Raw genomic sequence first — 17,101 nt, forward strand, 5'->3', positions numbered from 1 at the left:
GCTACGCATGGGTGTCTAGGTTCACTTTTCTACAATGCTGGTGATACGTAACTTAGGATGGATTATTCTTGTATGAGAAAAAGTAGTAAATCTTCCATCACCATTGCCTTACTTTCAGCCTGCTTGTCTGCCTGGTTGGGGGCAGACAAGGGTCTTTTCTGTTGCATACTCTTGTAACTACAGCGGTCTGGGGTTGTGGTGCTAGAGAGTAAACCAAAGCCTCCTGCGTGCCAGACAAGCACTTTCCACTTAACTTTACCCCAGTCCTTACAACTAGATGTGTCAAAGGGTGCATTGTCAGGCTACAGCACAGTTGTATAGTGTGTGCATGTTTTAGTACCCTCAGTGAAAGGCACACCCAAATACATACACTAAGTAGTAAAAAAAAAATAATTCACATGAATTTTTTCCGTAAGTGATTATTATAGTTTTATTTAGTAGAGTTGTTTAAATCAAAGAAACTAAAAAACTTTTTATTTTGATTGTGTAAGACCGTTTCCTGCTCTTCCAGAGAATTGCGATTCAGTTCCCAGTGCCTCGTCAGGCAGCTCATAGCTGTCTTGTAATACCAGTTCAATCGGATGTCCTCCTCTGGCCTCTGTGGGCACCTGCACACACACAGCATACACACCAATAATATACCTTTTAGAAGCTCTCTTTTTTCCTTTTTTGAGACAGGGTCTATTTAGTCATGACTGCCTTGCCCGGCAATTTTTTTTTTTTACATCAGTGTTGAGGCAAGAACACAAACCTTAAGAAATGGGGTTCCCACAGTAACTCACATGACCTTTCGTCTCCTAGTAGCCAGGCACCAGGCCTTACTTACCAAGTTGGATTTAAACTTTTGAATCCCAAGGAACAAAAAGCAGATGTTTGACTCCTTCCCTCTTACAGAGCACCTACGGAGTTCAGTGATTGATCGGAAAGACTTGATCATCAAAAGAATCAAGCCCAAGCCCCAGCAAGGAGATGACATTACGGTGGTGGATGTGGAGAAGCAGATTGAGGCCTTCCGCAGCCGCCTGATCCACATGCTGGGAGAACCTCTAGTCCCCCAGCTCCAAGACAAAGTGCACTTGCTGAAGCTGCTGCTCTTCTATGCTGCGGACTTGAACCCCGACACAGAGCCTGCCCCACAGCACTGAGGCAGCCAGACTTCTAAGCACTGAGTACCAAGAATACCTCCTGACTGTGGCCCGCTACTTAGAAGCTCTTAAGTACGAACAGTAGTTAGGAATATCATAGGACCAAACCTATCTTATTTATCAGTAGGCTGTAATAACTTTATAACTCCTCAGTATCATTTTTTATAATCCTTATCCTAGCCTATTCAATATGGCTTAAATATACAAGGTGTATATATTTTTTATTAAATTATTTATGTATGCTTTTGAAACAGGCAATACAATATGCACTATATGTCCAACATTTCCATTCAAATGTGAAGACCCCTTTTGCTAAACAATCTTCATCAGTGTTACATCAGTCAAGGTACTAACGGCCTATTTCTGGAAAGAGTGTTTCCTGAATACAGCACATTCTAATTAGACTTTTCATATTGCCTATGAATATGACTCTGTGGCCAGTTAATTAAAGCTAATATAACAAAGCAGGCAAAGAAACAAAATTAAAGCCTGTTAATGAAACATCTGATGTCAAAAGTTATATCAAAAGGCACCAAGTTTACAAAGCTCCGGCTCCACTACTGGGCAGGCAGAATGGACAAGAGAGACCTGGGTTTAAGAAAGTAGTAAAGATTTTTATTGTCAATACAAGATAACACAAATAAATTAATTTTTACAACAATCTGAGACTCCAGAGCTTCTCTGTGAGAAGGTTATTATGTAAACAGACTACTATCTAAAATGATCTAGCAAGCAGCTGTGACAGTGTGCAAGACCAGCAGACCTGTGGACAATGAGAAGAGAGAAAAGCAGTTTTCTTGCTTCCTCTCCTCAGTAAGATGTGTTACCCAACAGATGAGGCTAACTTGGTGGAAAATGGTCTCAAAGTTACCAAAATAACGTGACACCAAATTCAGGTGAACCTGAAGACTATAATCCAATTGTACCTATCATCTTTAACAAAAGCTTTAGCTGGGTGTGGTGGTGAATGCCTTTAATCCCAGCGCAGGGAGGAAGGGGCAGTAGATCTTCTCTTTGAGTCTAATGAGTGAGTTCCAGCCTAGCCAAGCCTACATAGTGAGACCCTGTCTCATAAAACAAAACACACACAACTAAAAAAAGCTTAAGATCCAGGAACTAGGGTGAAACTAACTTGGTAGAGCAAGACCCTAGGTTCAATCCCCAGTGGGGTAGAAGGGGAAATCATCAGTATAAAACCAGTAGACTCAGTTAGTTCAATTAATTTCATGTTAAAGTGCAAAAGAGACCATGTGAGACTAGTGTTTGTTCTGTGACACAGCAAGTAAGCAGGCCTTCAACTACAGGGGCCAGGAGTGTACACCGGACTAATCAAGACAAAGAACTTGTGGTCCTGCCAAGTGTGGTCTCTCAGACAAGTCCAGGCCCACTCACAAGGCTAAGCATGTCAGGAAGCCATGTCCAGATGAGTTGGTGGGCACCTCTATCATGATTTGTAACTGCTCATGTTGATCAAGGAAAAGGAATCCAGGCCTTAGTTTTGGAAGCACACCAGCACTTATTTATCTAGGAGAGCAAGGGTCAAAGTCCTTCCCTAGGATAAATGATTAGAAAAGGGTGAGGTCACTCAGCACCACTGACATATTCCACCAACCTGAAAGCAGTGCAAAATGGTTGCACACAAGGACAATCTGCACAATGTCACTCAGGCCTCCAGTTAACTATGTAACTCCTATGTCAGAGCCCAGGGAAAACTGCAGACCCTGGACAGAAAGCATTCTAGAAGCCAGTGGGTGTGAGCACATTCAGGTCACGGGGTTTGAGATTATGGATCCGAGGTGGTTGTTTCTTCCCTTCTACCACTGGGATATCCATCTTAGGCGGCTTGAAGGTTGCTGGATCTTCACCTACTCGTGTGGCTTGGGCACGCATTAGCTCCATAGGAGAGGGTTTCGGGGCACCTTTGTAAGCCTGGATGGCAAAACCTGCTAAGGAAAAGCAAATGATTATAGCCCCCAGCTGATAACACCAGCCAGGGCCTCGCTGCTCTTTCTGAAGGAGCTCTTACCAGAGTCAGACCTCTGCAGGGGCCGTGGTCCAAAGAGGCTCCACTTGTCTACTGAGTTCATGTCATTTCCATTCCCAGGATCCATGGTTTGAGGATTCAGGCCAGGTAAAGCTGTGGAAGACCCAGAGGGGAACCAGCCTCTGGAACAGAGAAGTAAATATGTATTTCTGAATGTCCTTTTCCTATATCATGAGAAGTGTCTTCCACAGGCTGGAGGCCAGTACCACCTCAGCACTGGCTTCCCTAAAGGAAGGACTCACCTGGATTTCTGCTTAGGGGAGGAGTGAGGGGTGCTGCTCGGGGTGGACTGGGCCGATACAGGCTGCTTCTCGTCCTTTGTTGTCTCTCCACTCTGCAGCTTTAGTTTCTGTTCAGACAGTGAGAAGAGACTTTCAGAGGAGAGCAGACACAGAGCTGAGCAGTCGGTGTATGCACTCCGATGTACATCCTAACTTCAGGCAGGAGGAATTCTGTCTTTCCCACACCGTATGGACTTCATGTTTCTATGGAACTGTGCTCCACAGCACCTCACACTCGTGCTACAAGCTGCACACTACAACTTACGAGTCCAAAAAAGCCAAGTCATTTAGGGGAAGAGATGCCAAACTGCAAACTCCTTAGGTCTGGCCTTCAATTCTGCTCCTGTATTTCAGTATAACCCGCACTGCTCAGGCCTTCAAAGCTAAGACTCAGACTTGCTGTCTGTCCTCTGTAGTGAAATGCTAAGAAACCTACCTCATTCTCCTTCCTCTCCCATAACCAACCACCTCCACACCATTGTTAAAATAGAGCCAGTACACTAGCCGGGAGAGTCAGAGCTCTATGTCTAAGCTGAAGCTCCATAGCAGGTATGTCTGTCCTCCATGAGGGCTATGCCTCTGCTGGACCTAAGCTCACTTTCTCAACACATCAGTCTGTGTAAGCTGGCAAGATGAATGGCAAAAACTGAGCACTCCCCAAGAAGCATCAGTCCTGTCTAAGCTCACATGGACACCAGTTCAAAACTGATTTCTCACAGCAGTGGCTTTTAAACTTAGCCTGCAGATTTATCTGGAATGCTCATTCCACAATGCAGCCCTTCCACACACTGTGCGCCATCTCCTGATGCTTTTTATGTTCTCCCTATGCCCACAGGAACTTGCCATGGCTACTTCGGTTTTGTTTTGTGCTTTGTTTTCTTCCAGACAGGTTTCTCTGTGTAGCCCTGGCTGTCCTCAAACTCAGAGATCCGCCTGCCTCTGCCTCCTGAGTTCTGGGATTAAAGGCGTGTGCCACCACCGCCCAGCTTTTTCTTTAAAATAAATAAATAAACACACACACACACACACACACACAGTTTTTTGGTTTCTTTGGTAGTTTTGTTTTGTTTGTTTTTGTTTTAGTTTTTTTTTTTTTTTTTTTTTTTTTTTTTTTTTTTTTTTTTTTTTTTTTTTTTTTTTTTTTTTTGTATAGGGTTTCTTTGTATAACAGCCCAATAGCCCAAGATGGTCTGGAACTCCTTTGTAGATCAGGCTGGCCTCAAACTCAAAGATCTGCTTGCCTGCCTCTCTCTCTCCTGAATGCTGGGATTAAAGGCATGCACCACTACTGCTCTGCTTTCTTTCTTTCCTTATTTATTTTTATGTGCATGAGTGCATGCATGTGTGTATATGAACTGTGGAAGAGAGGGTGTGCACACGGGGTAGGAGTGCATATGGAGATCAGCTTATGTCACTATTCAAAAGCCACCTACCTTGTTGGTTTGGGTTATTTTGAGACTGGGTCTCACTATGTAAGCTCTGGCTGTCTTGGAACTCACTATGTAAACCAGGCTTGAATTCACAGAGGCCTGCCTACATCTGCCTCCAAGTGCTGGGAGTAAAACCATGCACACTATGTCTGGCACCACTGTGCTCTTTGAGATATCTCTCACTGGAATCTGGAGCTGATTAGACTAGGCAAACTCCAGGAATACACCTATCTATCTCCCTAGAACTGAGGCAGCCAGCATGGATCATCCATCATATCCAGCTTTATACATGGTTTCTAGGGGTTGATCCTCATGTTTCATAACAAGCACCTTATTGACTGATTTATCTCTCCAGTATCTTTTTTATTTACAAAACAGAATATAGTATCTACCTCCAAGGATCAATGTCAAGATGATGTGAATGCGTAAGTCACAGAACACCATTCAGTACAAAGAGACCTCTCTAAAGATCCATGTGAACACCACTTTACAGACAAGCAAGCAAAGTATCTGCAGGAGTGCAACTTAGCAGGGCAGTCCTGGTCCCTTTGCCCATTATCTTGTCACTCTTAGTTGCCAGACAGCTGAGCTGTAAACTTCTAAACCATAGCCATATTTCAAGCCATGAACAACACTGGTTGCTTACATGGAGTGCTTCTGCCACTCGGAGGTACTTGGTCTCCTCAGTGGTGAGGCCCTTGTGGGGTGTGTAGCCAGCATCTCTCAGTCCTGCTTGTTGCTCAAAACGCTGGATGCTCTCCTGGGTCTGTTCTGAAAAGAGAGAATAGTCATGCTCAGCTCCTAACCAGTCACAAACCAGCCAGGACAATAGCACTCTCTGCTGTTCTTCCCAGAAGCAAGAGGCCACACTGACTCATGAGAGTAAGGGTGCCCCAGACAGGCCCTGGCACGGCAATTCTGACCCTCAGGTGCAGCCTTCCCTCACAGCATACTAAAAAGCAAGCTGCCCGACAGGGACGCTGGATGCCTCACCTCCTCTCACTTAGACTCCATAACACCCTCACATTCAGCAATAGGCCAGGAGGCCCTGGCATCCAGACACAGTAAGAATTCCCAAATCACTAAGCTCCTAAGAGACTTAGCACTTGCACAGAAACTTTGCCAAAGAGAAGCAGGTCACATTCCTGCCAGCTGTCCCTGCCAGCTGTGAACCAGTCAGATTCACAGCGCAGCCACCTGCCTTAAACTAGCCAAGGTCTACAGACCCCACATTTCTTTCGCATGATCTGCTTGTTGCTGTTCCTGCCCTAGCTAACGATGTTCTTTCAGCTTGGTTATTATTTGTTATTTCACAAGTCACTCACTATGGAATGAACAAGAAGAGATGATATTTTTCTTTTCTTTTTTTTTTTTTTGTTTGTGTGTTTAAGACAGATTTTTTCTTAAGATACAAAGTTTTCACACTAAACACGAGCATGGCAACTGTGAATGGTTCCCACACCAACAGACTTTGGGATCTACACACTCCACTTCCTTTTTATGTAACAGGTGTGCTGCCTGCGTGTATATCTGTGTACCATGAGCATGCCTGGTAGCCTCGGAAGCCACAACAGCTGTGCCCTCCTAACCCCAGAATGGTCAAGCTACAGAACACAAATAACATCTGTTGTCCCAGTGGTGCAGTCACAGAGAAACAGAGGGTCTGGACTCTGACTTCCTGAGTCAACTTTCCAGAAGTGACCAAGACACACTGATCCCCTCCTGGAGAGGAAAATACAGGCCAACCAAGGAGAAGTTCTGTGCACCTCAGCCCTGGGAGGCGTATTACTGCTGACATGCAGAGCTATGCACTGAATAATTAACTCCCCACACCAACTAGGACAGCCCTTGAGAAGGAAGAAGCTTAGGCAACTTGTGACAGAAGTTTAAAAAGAGGAGCTGGAGAGAGGGCTCAGTGGTTAAAAAGCACTTACCCCTCTTCCAGAGGACCCGAGCTCAGATCTCAGCACCCATACTGCGTGGCTCACAACTGTAACCCTAGCTGCAGAGGATCTGATGTCGCCTTCTGGCCTCCTCACACCTCTAAACACTCTCACACACACACTATATACATAAATTTTAAAAATGTAAAAAAAAAAAAGTTTAAAAAGATAAAAAGCTCTCATTAAGCCTCATTAGGACCATCAATAACACATTCTAAAAGCTAAAGAAACTGAGGCGCCAAACCTGGTCTCCCTCCTGGTGGACCATCATGTTCAAGGCCTTGATCAGCACTATCAAAATTTGTTTGTGAAAATATATATAAATTATTTTTAAATGCATATGTAAATTTTTTTAAAAGTAGCTGGGTACAGTAGTACATGAGCAATACTAGCCATAAGAACTCTAAGGCAGGAGCACTGCTTTGAGTTTAAAGCCAGTGAGAGCACACAGCAAGATCCTGTGTCAAAACCAAATAAACATGTACAGCAGTGCAAGGCCAGAGGGCCCTCCAGTGTGCCACCTTCTCTAGCAACACACCTAGGCCAGTAACAGCAGTGGCTCCAAAGCTCCTGCTAATGAACTATTCAACCTTAACACTGACCTGCCAGCTAAATCCCCTATTTCAGAAAGTGGGGTGCCATATCTAGTATTAAGTGACCATACTGGTCAGTCCAGGAAAATGAATCTGTATCAAGCAACAGCAGGACTCTACTGAAGCCAATGAGATGCTTAACAGGCAGAAATCTTCCTCCTCGATGAGGTTCAGCAGCCAGGCGAATGTGGGGCCCCACGAAAGCAGGTCTGAGGAGCAGCTGCAGCTGAGGCGCAAGCACTCCCTCCCTCAGTTCCTCTGCTGAGACCCAAGGGCACTTACTTGTGATCAGGGAATTCATGATGACATGGGTAGCTTTGGCCTTCACCACAGGGGCCTTGTCTGAACTGTCAGTGGCTGTTGATGGAGTCACAGCAAGGGAAGAGACACTGGCCGCTCCTTCCTCTGTCTGTTCAAGAAAGGTAAGAAGGCACATGAGCAGGAGCCACACCTCAACTACTTCTCTGTCTGACTGTCTTTCCTTTTTTCAAGACAGGGTTTCTCAGTTTAGTCCTGACTCACTCTGTAGACCAGGCTGGCCTCGAGCTCACAGAGATCCGCCTGCCTCTGCCTCCTGAGTGCTGGGATTAAAGGCATGCACCACCACTGCCCAGCCTAAACTTACTTCTTAAGAGAAGAGTTACAAGAAAAGAAGAAAGATTTGAAGCCTCTCTTAGTCCAGTGACAACGGGGGAAGAGCCTGGAATCACACAAGGAAAGTCAGAATTTGGAGCCCTGAGACCTAACTTTCCAGACTGTCTGCCCATAAGACTACAGATGCAACACTGGTCTTGTGGTACACACATGTAATCCCAGGGCTAGAGGGGCTGAGGCAGGAGGACGGGTGTGGGTTCAACTCTAGTCTGGGCTACACAGTAAGGTCAAGGCAAGGATGGAATACCTACCAAAACAGAGGGAAAATTAATGAGGGACAGAGGAGAGAAAGGACAAACAGGGAAAACAGAAATAAAATGGAAGAGACACTTCTTACAACGTACTGACCATATGCCAACCACTGAGCCTTATTCAGCCTGAGCAGAATATTCCCTCAGGCTTTCCACGCATCAGCACCTGAGTACTGGCTAAATACATTTCAGGCTACTTGGCAGGTCTAGGCTGTGAGGTGAGACACAAGGGCTCCATCTCCAGGACCACATAAACAGAGTATGGTGACACCCATCTGCAGAACCAGCACTCTGAAGGCTAAAGACTGCCGTGAGTTCAAAGCCAACCTGGACTACAGAGTGAGACCCAGTATCAAAAGAAAAAGGAATTTGTCTCTAGCCCAGCATGTTTGATGCCCTGGGTTCTAAAATAATAAGATTTTTAAGTAAAAATTATATTTCTAACAAACTCCCAAGTGTTATGGTTAGTGTGAACAGTGTTAACTTGACAGAACCTAAAACCACCAAGAGAGAGGCCTTTGAGCACACCTAGGAAGAATCATCTAGATGAGTATTAGCCTTTGTGAGTGTCTGTGAGAGGTTATCTTGATTCTCTTAATTGATGTGGGAAGACCAATCTTTATTAGAGGTGGCACCATTCCCTGGGCAGGGGTTCCTGGGCTGTATAAGCTGGGGAAACGAACAGAGCATCAGCATATACTCCCCTCTCTATTCCCTGACTCTGAAAGAGATGTAGCTCACTCCTTCAAGCTCCTCCACCTTCCCTTGCCCACAGGATGAACCGTACTTGAAATGGGAGCTTTATGAGCCTTTCTCCCTGAAGCTGCCTCTGCCAGAACATTTTATCAGAGCAACAGGAAAGGAGGCTGGGCCAGCAAGTACTGCCGCCGAACCACGGCACAAAGGCTCACACAACAGTCTCCCCTGCACACCCCCAGGCTGAGGGTTTGACCCCCAGGGCCTTGCACTCTACCACCAAGTACATCCCTGCCTATTTTTTAACATCTGTTTTAAGACAAGACCTCATTAAGTTGCCTGGACTTGCCTTGAATTTACTGTGTAGCCCAAGCAGGCAATCCTCCTGCACCAGCCTTGGAAACAGCTACAGTTTGTTTTTGTGTAGATTTTTATTGTAGTTGTTATCTGAGGTCTTTTCTTTGGGGGGGGGGGGAACCTCTGTATGAAGCTCATGCTGGCCTCAAGTCTCCAGACCGTCTGCACACAGGTTGCTGCCGTTCTTACCACTGTCTTTATTTTCGCTTGGGGCTTTTGTTTTTCAAGACAGGGTTTCTCAGTGTCGCCCTGGCTATCCTGGAACTCTCTCTGTAGACCAGACTGGCCTCAAATGCACAGAGATTCACCTGGCTCTGTGTGCTGGGATTAAAGGTGTGTGCCACCACCACCCAGCTGGCTTCCCAGTCTTTAGAACATTTTCTCTTCAATAGCCACATGGATCAGATTCCCGCAGACAACTGATACTACAGAGCTCTCCACAGAGCAGTGAGGAATGCTTCTTAGAAAGAAGTCCCTGTTCAGCAAGTGTAACAGAAAAGGAAAAGCAACAACACAGCAGGAGTTCAAGAGACTGTGCTTATGCCAATCACAAAACCAACTTTTAGAGCCGGGTGGTGGTGGCGCATGCCTTTAATCCCAGCACTCCAGAGGCAGAGGCAGGCGGATCTCTATGAGTTTGAGGGCAGTCTGGTCTACAAGAGCTAGTTCCAGGACAGGTCCCAAAGCTACAGAGAAATCCTGTCTCAAAAAACCAAAAACAAACAAACAAAAGAAGAACTTTTAAAGGATTTTTTTTTTGGACTCTGCCAAACCTTCAGCTTAATGCAGCAACAGAATACAGGCTGAGCACCACTATCCAAAACTCTAAACACTTCAAAGTGCCTCAAAGTCTGAAGCCCTTAGAACACTGCGATAGCACAAGAGGAAGTAAAACATCCCACAGTGTAAAACTTCATTTTGTACATAAAAAATGACTACCTAAGAGTAATCAGGTTATGAGTGCAAAGTATGTATACAACATAAATTAAGCATATTTAGACTTGGGTCCTATTCCCCCCCTTGCTCACTGTATGTATGCAAATATTCCAATAATTCTCTAGCTAGATAACAGAGAAGCTCCAAAGAGACAAGCAGAATTCATCAGAACTCAGGTACTGAGAGTTTCTGGAGTTTGGCTTTTTAGTTGGGGAAGCAGAGTCCAGAAGACTCTCATGCAAACGATACTACATTCAAGCTTTGAATTTTTAAAAAAGTGTAAAGTGTAAAAGATCCACAAAGGGAACAATTGCTGCCTGACCTTGTGGGGACAGAGACTCACTGAAGGCTTCTGGAGCAAGAGAACAAGGGGGTGAGTTCAGAAGTCGTCAGCAGGGTAAGGTACCTTGTCAAGATGCTGATACTTGCGCTCTGGAATCACTGGCTTCCAGGGGATGCTGCCCATGTCGGATGGAGGAGGAGTCATGGGAGCAGGGTCCTCTAGGGCATCATCATAGCTGAATGCCCGGCGGCACACCCCGATGGGCAGGGACATCTTGCCTAAAGGCCCACTGGACGCAAGAGCTAAGAACAGAGACACCTGTCAATATGGGATATCAACTCAACATACTAGTGACTAAGTTAATCTGTAGACAAGGAAGCTATGAAATTTATTTAGGGACAGTTTGTCTGTGGCAGCTATCAATCCATTCAAGGGAGGGTAATAGCAGTGCTAACTGCCTTCTTCACCCACTACACTCCGGAGTCCCCACACAGCCACAACACTATCCTCTTTTCTTTCCTCCTTTTTCATAGGGTCTTGCTATGTAGTCCTGGCTGGCTGGTACTCACTATATAACTTGCACAGCTGGCCTCAAATTCTGTCAGTCCTCCTGCCTCAATTCTTCCCAAGTGGGCTGGAGAGATGGCACAGAGGTTAAGAGCACTGGCTGCTCTTCTGGAAGTCCTGAATTCAATTCCCAGCAACCACATGGTGGCTCACAACCATCTGTACTGAGATCTGGCGCCCTCCTCTGGCGTGCGGGCATACATCGAGGCAGAATGTTGTATACATAATAAATAAATAAATCTTAAAAAAAATTCTTCCCAAGTGCTGGGACTGCAGGCATGCACCACTACACCAGGACCTAATCCACTTTAAAGACTAAAGAACCCTAAGCTCAGTTTAAATTTACCTGTGCAAAGTCTCAATTTCAAAGCATGATTTCCAGTCAAAACTCAGATCTATCTCATTTCAAAACTTGTACACTAAACTCTCAGACACACAAGACTAAGAGGAACATAAAAGGCTGAGGTATCTTCTCTCCTTTTCTCCCTCACTCTACCTACAGTCTGTCCCTGTCTCATCTGATGAGGAAACTAAACCCTAGTGTGAACTGATCTGCCCCAGTTCATAGAGAAAACAGCTGGCTGAGGTCTGACCAAGTCTACGACAAACCCCATGCCTTTTGTCTATCCCACAAAGAAAACTACAAGCAGCAGTTCACAGCCTGGCACCACCTCCAGTTTCTAGTATTCTGATGACTGATAGCCGTTCTCCTCAGCACTACCAGCCTGATCCTGCCAGCCCTGTCCACAGGCTGCTGGAGTGAACAGCCGTGACGCAAGCACTATGCTTCAAGGGCACTCTCAGCTGTGCCAGAGCAGAGAGCAAGGTTCACTTTGTTTGGTTTACTGATCCAGAACCTGCCTTCAAGGTGATACTTTCCTGTTATATAATCATATTCTTCAAGATAGTAGCCTGCCTGGCAGCTAGTCCCAAACCCCAGAAAGTTCACTTAAACAGCAAGGAGCCCCACAGCTACCATGTGACTATTACCAATATAACAAACCCAAGAGGTTGCCAGGGGCCAGGGAGAGAGGGCAATGAGGTGTAACACCTAATGGGAACAAAGTCTTTCTGAGAGAAGGAAAATGTTCTGTAAGTAGGTTAATTTGATAGATGCAAACCTTAAGAACACACCAGCCATTACATTACCCACTGTAAGTGAATTTACAGGATGTGCATTGTATCTCAACTAAAATAGACAAACAGAAATTACCAGGCACTAACATCCCTCCTTGTATCCAATCTCACTAAACAAATGCTCTTCCCATGTCCCAGACCAGGAAACTGGTACAGGGCACAAGCATCACACAGCTTAGTGTGCAGTAGACAGTCAAGCCAGGGCTCCCACCTGTGCCCACAACTCCATGCGTCCATGCTACAAAGCGCTAACCCAATGAGTGCGACACTATAGTTCCGCATGGTTACAATGAGTTTATGGCAATGCAGTATGAATGGAAGACACACATAATGGTAGAGACAAGATTTTTGTTTTTTTTTTTGAGACAGAGTTTCTCAGTAGCTTTGGAGCCTGACCTGGAACTAGCTCTTGTAGACCAGGCTGGCCTCGAACTCACAGAGATCTGCCTGTCTCTGCCTCCCAAGTGCTGGGATTAAAGGCATGCACCACCACCGCCCAGCTGAGACAAGAGATTTTAAGACACATGGAGAAGCTTCCATTAACCTACCTAACTGGGGAGCAATTTCAAAACCATGTTTAAGAATTTTCCCAGTGCTTCATAAAAACCATGAAAATAAAGTTAACTAACCTCTACTAAAAAATATGTGCCTACAAAGAACCAGGCGTGGTACACATGCATTTAATCCCACACTCAGGAGGCAGAGGCAGGAGCATCTCTGTGAGTTTCAGGACAGCCAGGTCTACAAAGTGAGACTGTCTCAAGACAAACAAACAACAACACTTTTTGAGCAGTAAATGTAGATTTAGCAACCACTTTTAACTCCATTTGCAAAATGTGTTTTATTTAAGATGGTGTGGTGGTGGCTCATGCCTTTAATCCCAGCATTTGGGAGGCGAGGCAGGAGGACCTCTGCAAACTCAAGGTCAGTCTGGTCTACAAGAGCTAGTTCCAGGACAGGCCACAAAGCTACAGAGAAACCCTGTCTTGAAAAACAAACAAGCAAGTAGAGTTCCAAAACAGCCAGAACTACAAACCACAGAGAGAGACCCAGTCTCCAAAAAACAAATAAAGAAAAAAAAAAACTGTTTAATCTCCACATTAGATGGGCAGGCAACACCGTCTACACTTCTGAGAATCAGAGACTCAGTGATTCAGACTGATTTACAAACCGCCTTCCTTTCTGGTAACAGTCCAAGGAGGAATCAGCAGTGATTTCAGTACTGCATAACACAAACCAAGAGAACACACTAAGTGTTGATACAAACATATTTACAACTAAATTAGATTTAACAGTGATTCTATCTTTTGCCCAGACCTCCGTCCTACACTAACCACCCTCAAAACAGGGTAATTTATCCACACTGACACACCCTACAAACATACTGTTAATTCTTCTCCTTTGGTATAATGTATTGTCATACACTTAAGGGCAGTGGCTCTAAGTAAAGATCTGAGCATGGCTGGGAGGGTAATGAGATAATATTAAAATGATTACAATCTGACTACTTCCCTAGTGGCAAATAGGAAGTGTTAACATATGATTTGGAGAAAATAAGTTTAGATCAATAAGGGCAAAACAGTCTTAACCAAATAAGAACTCTGTTTACCAGGCACTTCTGGTTGTCTCGAAGCCATTGAAAGACTGGAATCCAGGAGCTTTTTCTATACAGAATTCGGAGTGGAGTCCCTGCCACCTAATAAAAATAACAAAGGGCATTTTCTTAAGCTGAACAGCGGATGATCACTCCAGCGCTGGTCTTCTCAGCTATTTATGGCTTGTTAATAAGGCTGAAACTTACATACACTAGAACCAATGTGTGACAAACACACCCCAAAGGATAAAGTTCAACGGTCCACCCCCGGCTCATCTTAACAACGGAGAAAGTAAAGACAAGACAACACAGTGAAGACACCTTACCACAATGAAATGACGCTGAACTATGCGGACAGACAGATGGTAATGAGGAGCATTGCCCAGCTGCTGCAAATTAGCAAAGCTTCCGAGGAAGAATCCATCCAGAGGCTCTAATAACAATAAACAACCAGGGTTGGTACAGCGCTCCCAAGCCCACCAAACGATGCCCTGTACATTCGTTCATTCCCATCACAAGCCGTATTACATAGCATCTCCCCTCGACAGAAATGGGCTATGCAGCAGCAGCGAAGACCAACACACTCTTACTAACGCTGGCTAACAGTAACCGCCTGTTACACAAAACTGTCCTTAAAACCCTTGCGCCGCACTGCACAGCAGGCATTATTGACCCGAATTTTTCTTCAAGTTCACTGGGGCCACTCACCGCAGCCCCGAGGTATCGGCAAGCCAGACACACGCCCTTCACCTCTCCTACAGCGACCCCAAGCCCACGTCTTTCCTTCAGAAGGTACAAAACAAAGCCTCCGGGATGTATAAAGCCCTGCCGGATCCTTCCTCGGTCCCACCCCTCGAGGCCAAGCCTGCGGGTGCGCGGCGCGCGGGTGCACGGAGCCTCACTGGAGATCTCCGAGGGGCTCGAGGCCCCCACCCGGGCCCCAGGCCGCGGCGCCCCAGGGTTCAGGTCCCCTCCAGCAGCGCCAGGTCGCGGCCCGTCACCTGCTCGCCCGCCGCCTGCGGCCCGAACTCCGGCACTAAAGAGGCTCCGAAGCTCCAGATGGCCCAAGAGGCTGCAGAGCTGAGCAGAGCCGAGCCATCGTGAGCGCGCGACTCACTCTCCCGACTGAGCACTGCCGGCCGGCCGGCAGCCGATGCACAGCCCAGCCCGAGACCGCAGCACGTCGCGCGAGGCTTGACTCGGCGGTTCGCGGGGCATGTTGGGAGCTGTAGTCCACGATCTGGGATCATCATCATCACTTTCTGTGTATGCTGGACTCTTAAGGCAAACCCCACGGGGTTCCCGGAGGGAGGGTCGCCTGTTACCAGCCCTTCCTCTGCGCCTGTAACCCCAACACTTGGAGGCTGAGACAGGAGCGTGGCGGGAAGTGGGGTGAGTGGAGGGAGGGGAAACGAATGAAGATAGGTGGAGATTGTTCAGCAGTTGAAGAGCAAGTCCCACGCTTGTAGAGGACCGGAGTCTGTTCTAGCACCCACTTTCGGGATCTCGCTACAGCTCCACGACATCTGCCGCCCTTTTCTAGCTTCCAAGGACACTACACGCACACGCACATTCCCACACACATAATACATATAAAAATAAAATCAATCTTTTTAAAAAAAGAAGATGGAGACGGCATAGTAAATATATCTTGAAATCAAAACCAGAAAGCTCACAACGGACTTCCCTGGGCTTGTGACCCGGTCACCATTTCCTGCCCTCTCTTTCTTGTCGAGGTCTGTCCATAAACTACACACATACACACAATGGATCCAATAGAGTTAATCACTTCGGCTAATAAGCAATGGAGTGAGCAAACTGTCTTTCAGAAGTATCTGAAACGGGCAGGCTCCACACTAGAACTGACCAAATACAGGAGCATACCACAGCCTAGCCTCCCCAGCGCAGGTGATAGATAATAACTGTGAGGAAAATGGAGCTGGAGAGGTAGCCATACAGGTGTCAAGGAAAAAAAAAACCCTCTGCTGCCGAGAAAAGGTTGAAAACGCCTACCTTCAATTCTACTCCAAGTCCAAGGTTGCAATCTCCTCAGGGGGCAGTAATGGTTGTTGGAAGGAGGGCCAACTTTTTGTTTGTTTGGTTGGTTGGTTGATTGGTTGGCTGGCTGGTTAGTTTTTCAAGACAGGGCTTCTCTGTGTGAGACAGAGTTTATCTCTTTAAGTCCTGTCTGGCCTGGCCTGACTGGCCTGGAAACCCCTTTGTAGCTCAGGCTGGCCTATGAACTCACTGAGATCACTCCTGGGATTAAAGGCTGTGCCACCACCGCCAGGCCGGCAGAAAGGAGCAGAATCTTAAGTGCAGAGTTCAGGATTTGACTTTGCCTGCCTTCTGTTAGGACCTTGAGTGCACCAGACTTTAGGACTTTAAAATGTCCTAAAATGAAAACTAAATAAAAGGCTACAAAAATCCCTTGGTGCAACTTTATGTAGTCTGCAGGTGTTTAAGCACTGTCTACATGTGTGCTCATGTTTGCCATGTCCTGTATATGGTACCAAGTTGGTTTATAAGTTGGTGCTCACATACACTGAAAGTCTTAAGTTAGTGTTGGTTCCGTTTAGTTCATACTGCAATAGAAATTCAAAGCAAGGGCTGGAGAGATGGCTCAGTGGTTAAGAGCATAGCCTGCTCTTCCAAAGGTCCTGAGTTCAATTCCCAGCAACCACATGGTGGCTCACAACCATCTAGTGCCCTCTTCTGGCCTGCAGGCATACATACAGCCAGAATACTGAGAGGGGAAAAAAAAAAAGACACTGCTAGGAAAATTTAAAGCAAAAGTCCTGGCTTTCACGACCCCGATAATCTAAGCTCAGCCACTCACGCAAACACAGTTTAAAGAGACAGTAGTGAGATGAGGAAAACCTGCTGAGTGCAGCCACTCACCAAAGTCTGAGCACCAGGGTCATCTCTGGGGCTCTGACATGAACTTTCGATTTTAATATCAAACAGGCTGGAGATAAAGCAGCTCAGAGTATACCGCTCTCTTGCTGCAGAGGACCGAGTTTTGTTCCCAGCACCCACATCAGGCTGATTACCACCTGCAAACTCCAGCTCCAGAGGATCTGCTGTCCTCATCTGGATAGCAGGCACCTGCATTCATGTGCACATATCCATATATACATAAGCATAATTTTTTTTAATTTTACAAACATTTTTCTAAGACAGGCCCTGG

General features: G+C 46.0%; 2 protein-coding genes across 6 annotated transcripts in view; one reads left to right on the forward strand and one right to left on the reverse strand.

Moving 5' to 3' along the window:
* Nucleotides 1–1,806, forward strand: part of Simc1 (SUMO interacting motifs containing 1) — a 33,252-nt gene extending 31,446 nt beyond the window's left edge. For both annotated transcript variants that reach the window (XM_038332593.1, XM_038332594.1), the window contains one exon: nucleotides 895–1,806. In XM_038332593.1, coding sequence (XP_038188521.1) covers nucleotides 895–1,145 — 251 coding nt within the window. In that variant the 3' untranslated portion in view covers nucleotides 1,146–1,806. The remainder of the gene's footprint in view (nucleotides 1–894) is intronic.
* Nucleotides 1,739–15,069, reverse strand: Kiaa1191 (KIAA1191 ortholog). 4 transcript variants are annotated; one of them, XM_038332598.1, is made up of 9 exons: nucleotides 14,913–15,069; nucleotides 14,238–14,344; nucleotides 13,927–14,013; nucleotides 10,737–10,915; nucleotides 7,719–7,845; nucleotides 5,547–5,671; nucleotides 3,432–3,538; nucleotides 3,172–3,311; nucleotides 1,739–3,088 (listed from the first exon to the last, which is right to left on the reverse strand). In XM_038332598.1, the coding sequence occupies exons 3-9, from the start codon at nucleotides 13,952–13,954 to the stop codon at nucleotides 2,883–2,885; spliced, it is 912 nt and encodes a 303-aa protein (XP_038188526.1). In that variant the 5' UTR covers nucleotides 13,955–14,013; nucleotides 14,238–14,344; nucleotides 14,913–15,069; the 3' UTR covers nucleotides 1,739–2,882. The 4 variants fall into 4 exon arrangements, with proteins under 4 accessions (XP_038188526.1, XP_038188523.1, XP_038188524.1 ...); XM_038332595.1 differs by having other exon boundaries at nucleotides 1,739–3,091; XM_038332596.1 differs by having other exon boundaries at nucleotides 1,739–3,091; nucleotides 14,814–15,061.
* Between the last annotated feature and the right edge of the window lie 2,032 nt (nucleotides 15,070–17,101).

Source organism: Arvicola amphibius, chromosome 6, assembly GCF_903992535.2.
Source record: "Arvicola amphibius chromosome 6, mArvAmp1.2, whole genome shotgun sequence".
Taxonomy (NCBI): domain Eukaryota; kingdom Metazoa; phylum Chordata; class Mammalia; order Rodentia; family Cricetidae; genus Arvicola; species Arvicola amphibius.

Bases quoted from the DNA above. Each gene is read 5' to 3' on its own strand.
- Kiaa1191 (XM_038332595.1), bottom strand. From the start codon at position 13,954: ATGGCTTCGAGACAACCAGAAGTGCCTG. The intron at 5,672-7,718 runs GTAAGTGCCCTT...CTCTCTTTTCAG, and splicing joins CATGAATTCCCTGATCACAA to AACAGACCCAGGAGAGCATC. The intron at 3,539-5,546 runs GTAAGCAACCAG...CTGTCTGAACAG, and splicing joins GAGTGGCAGAAGCACTCCAT to AAACTAAAGCTGCAGAGTGG.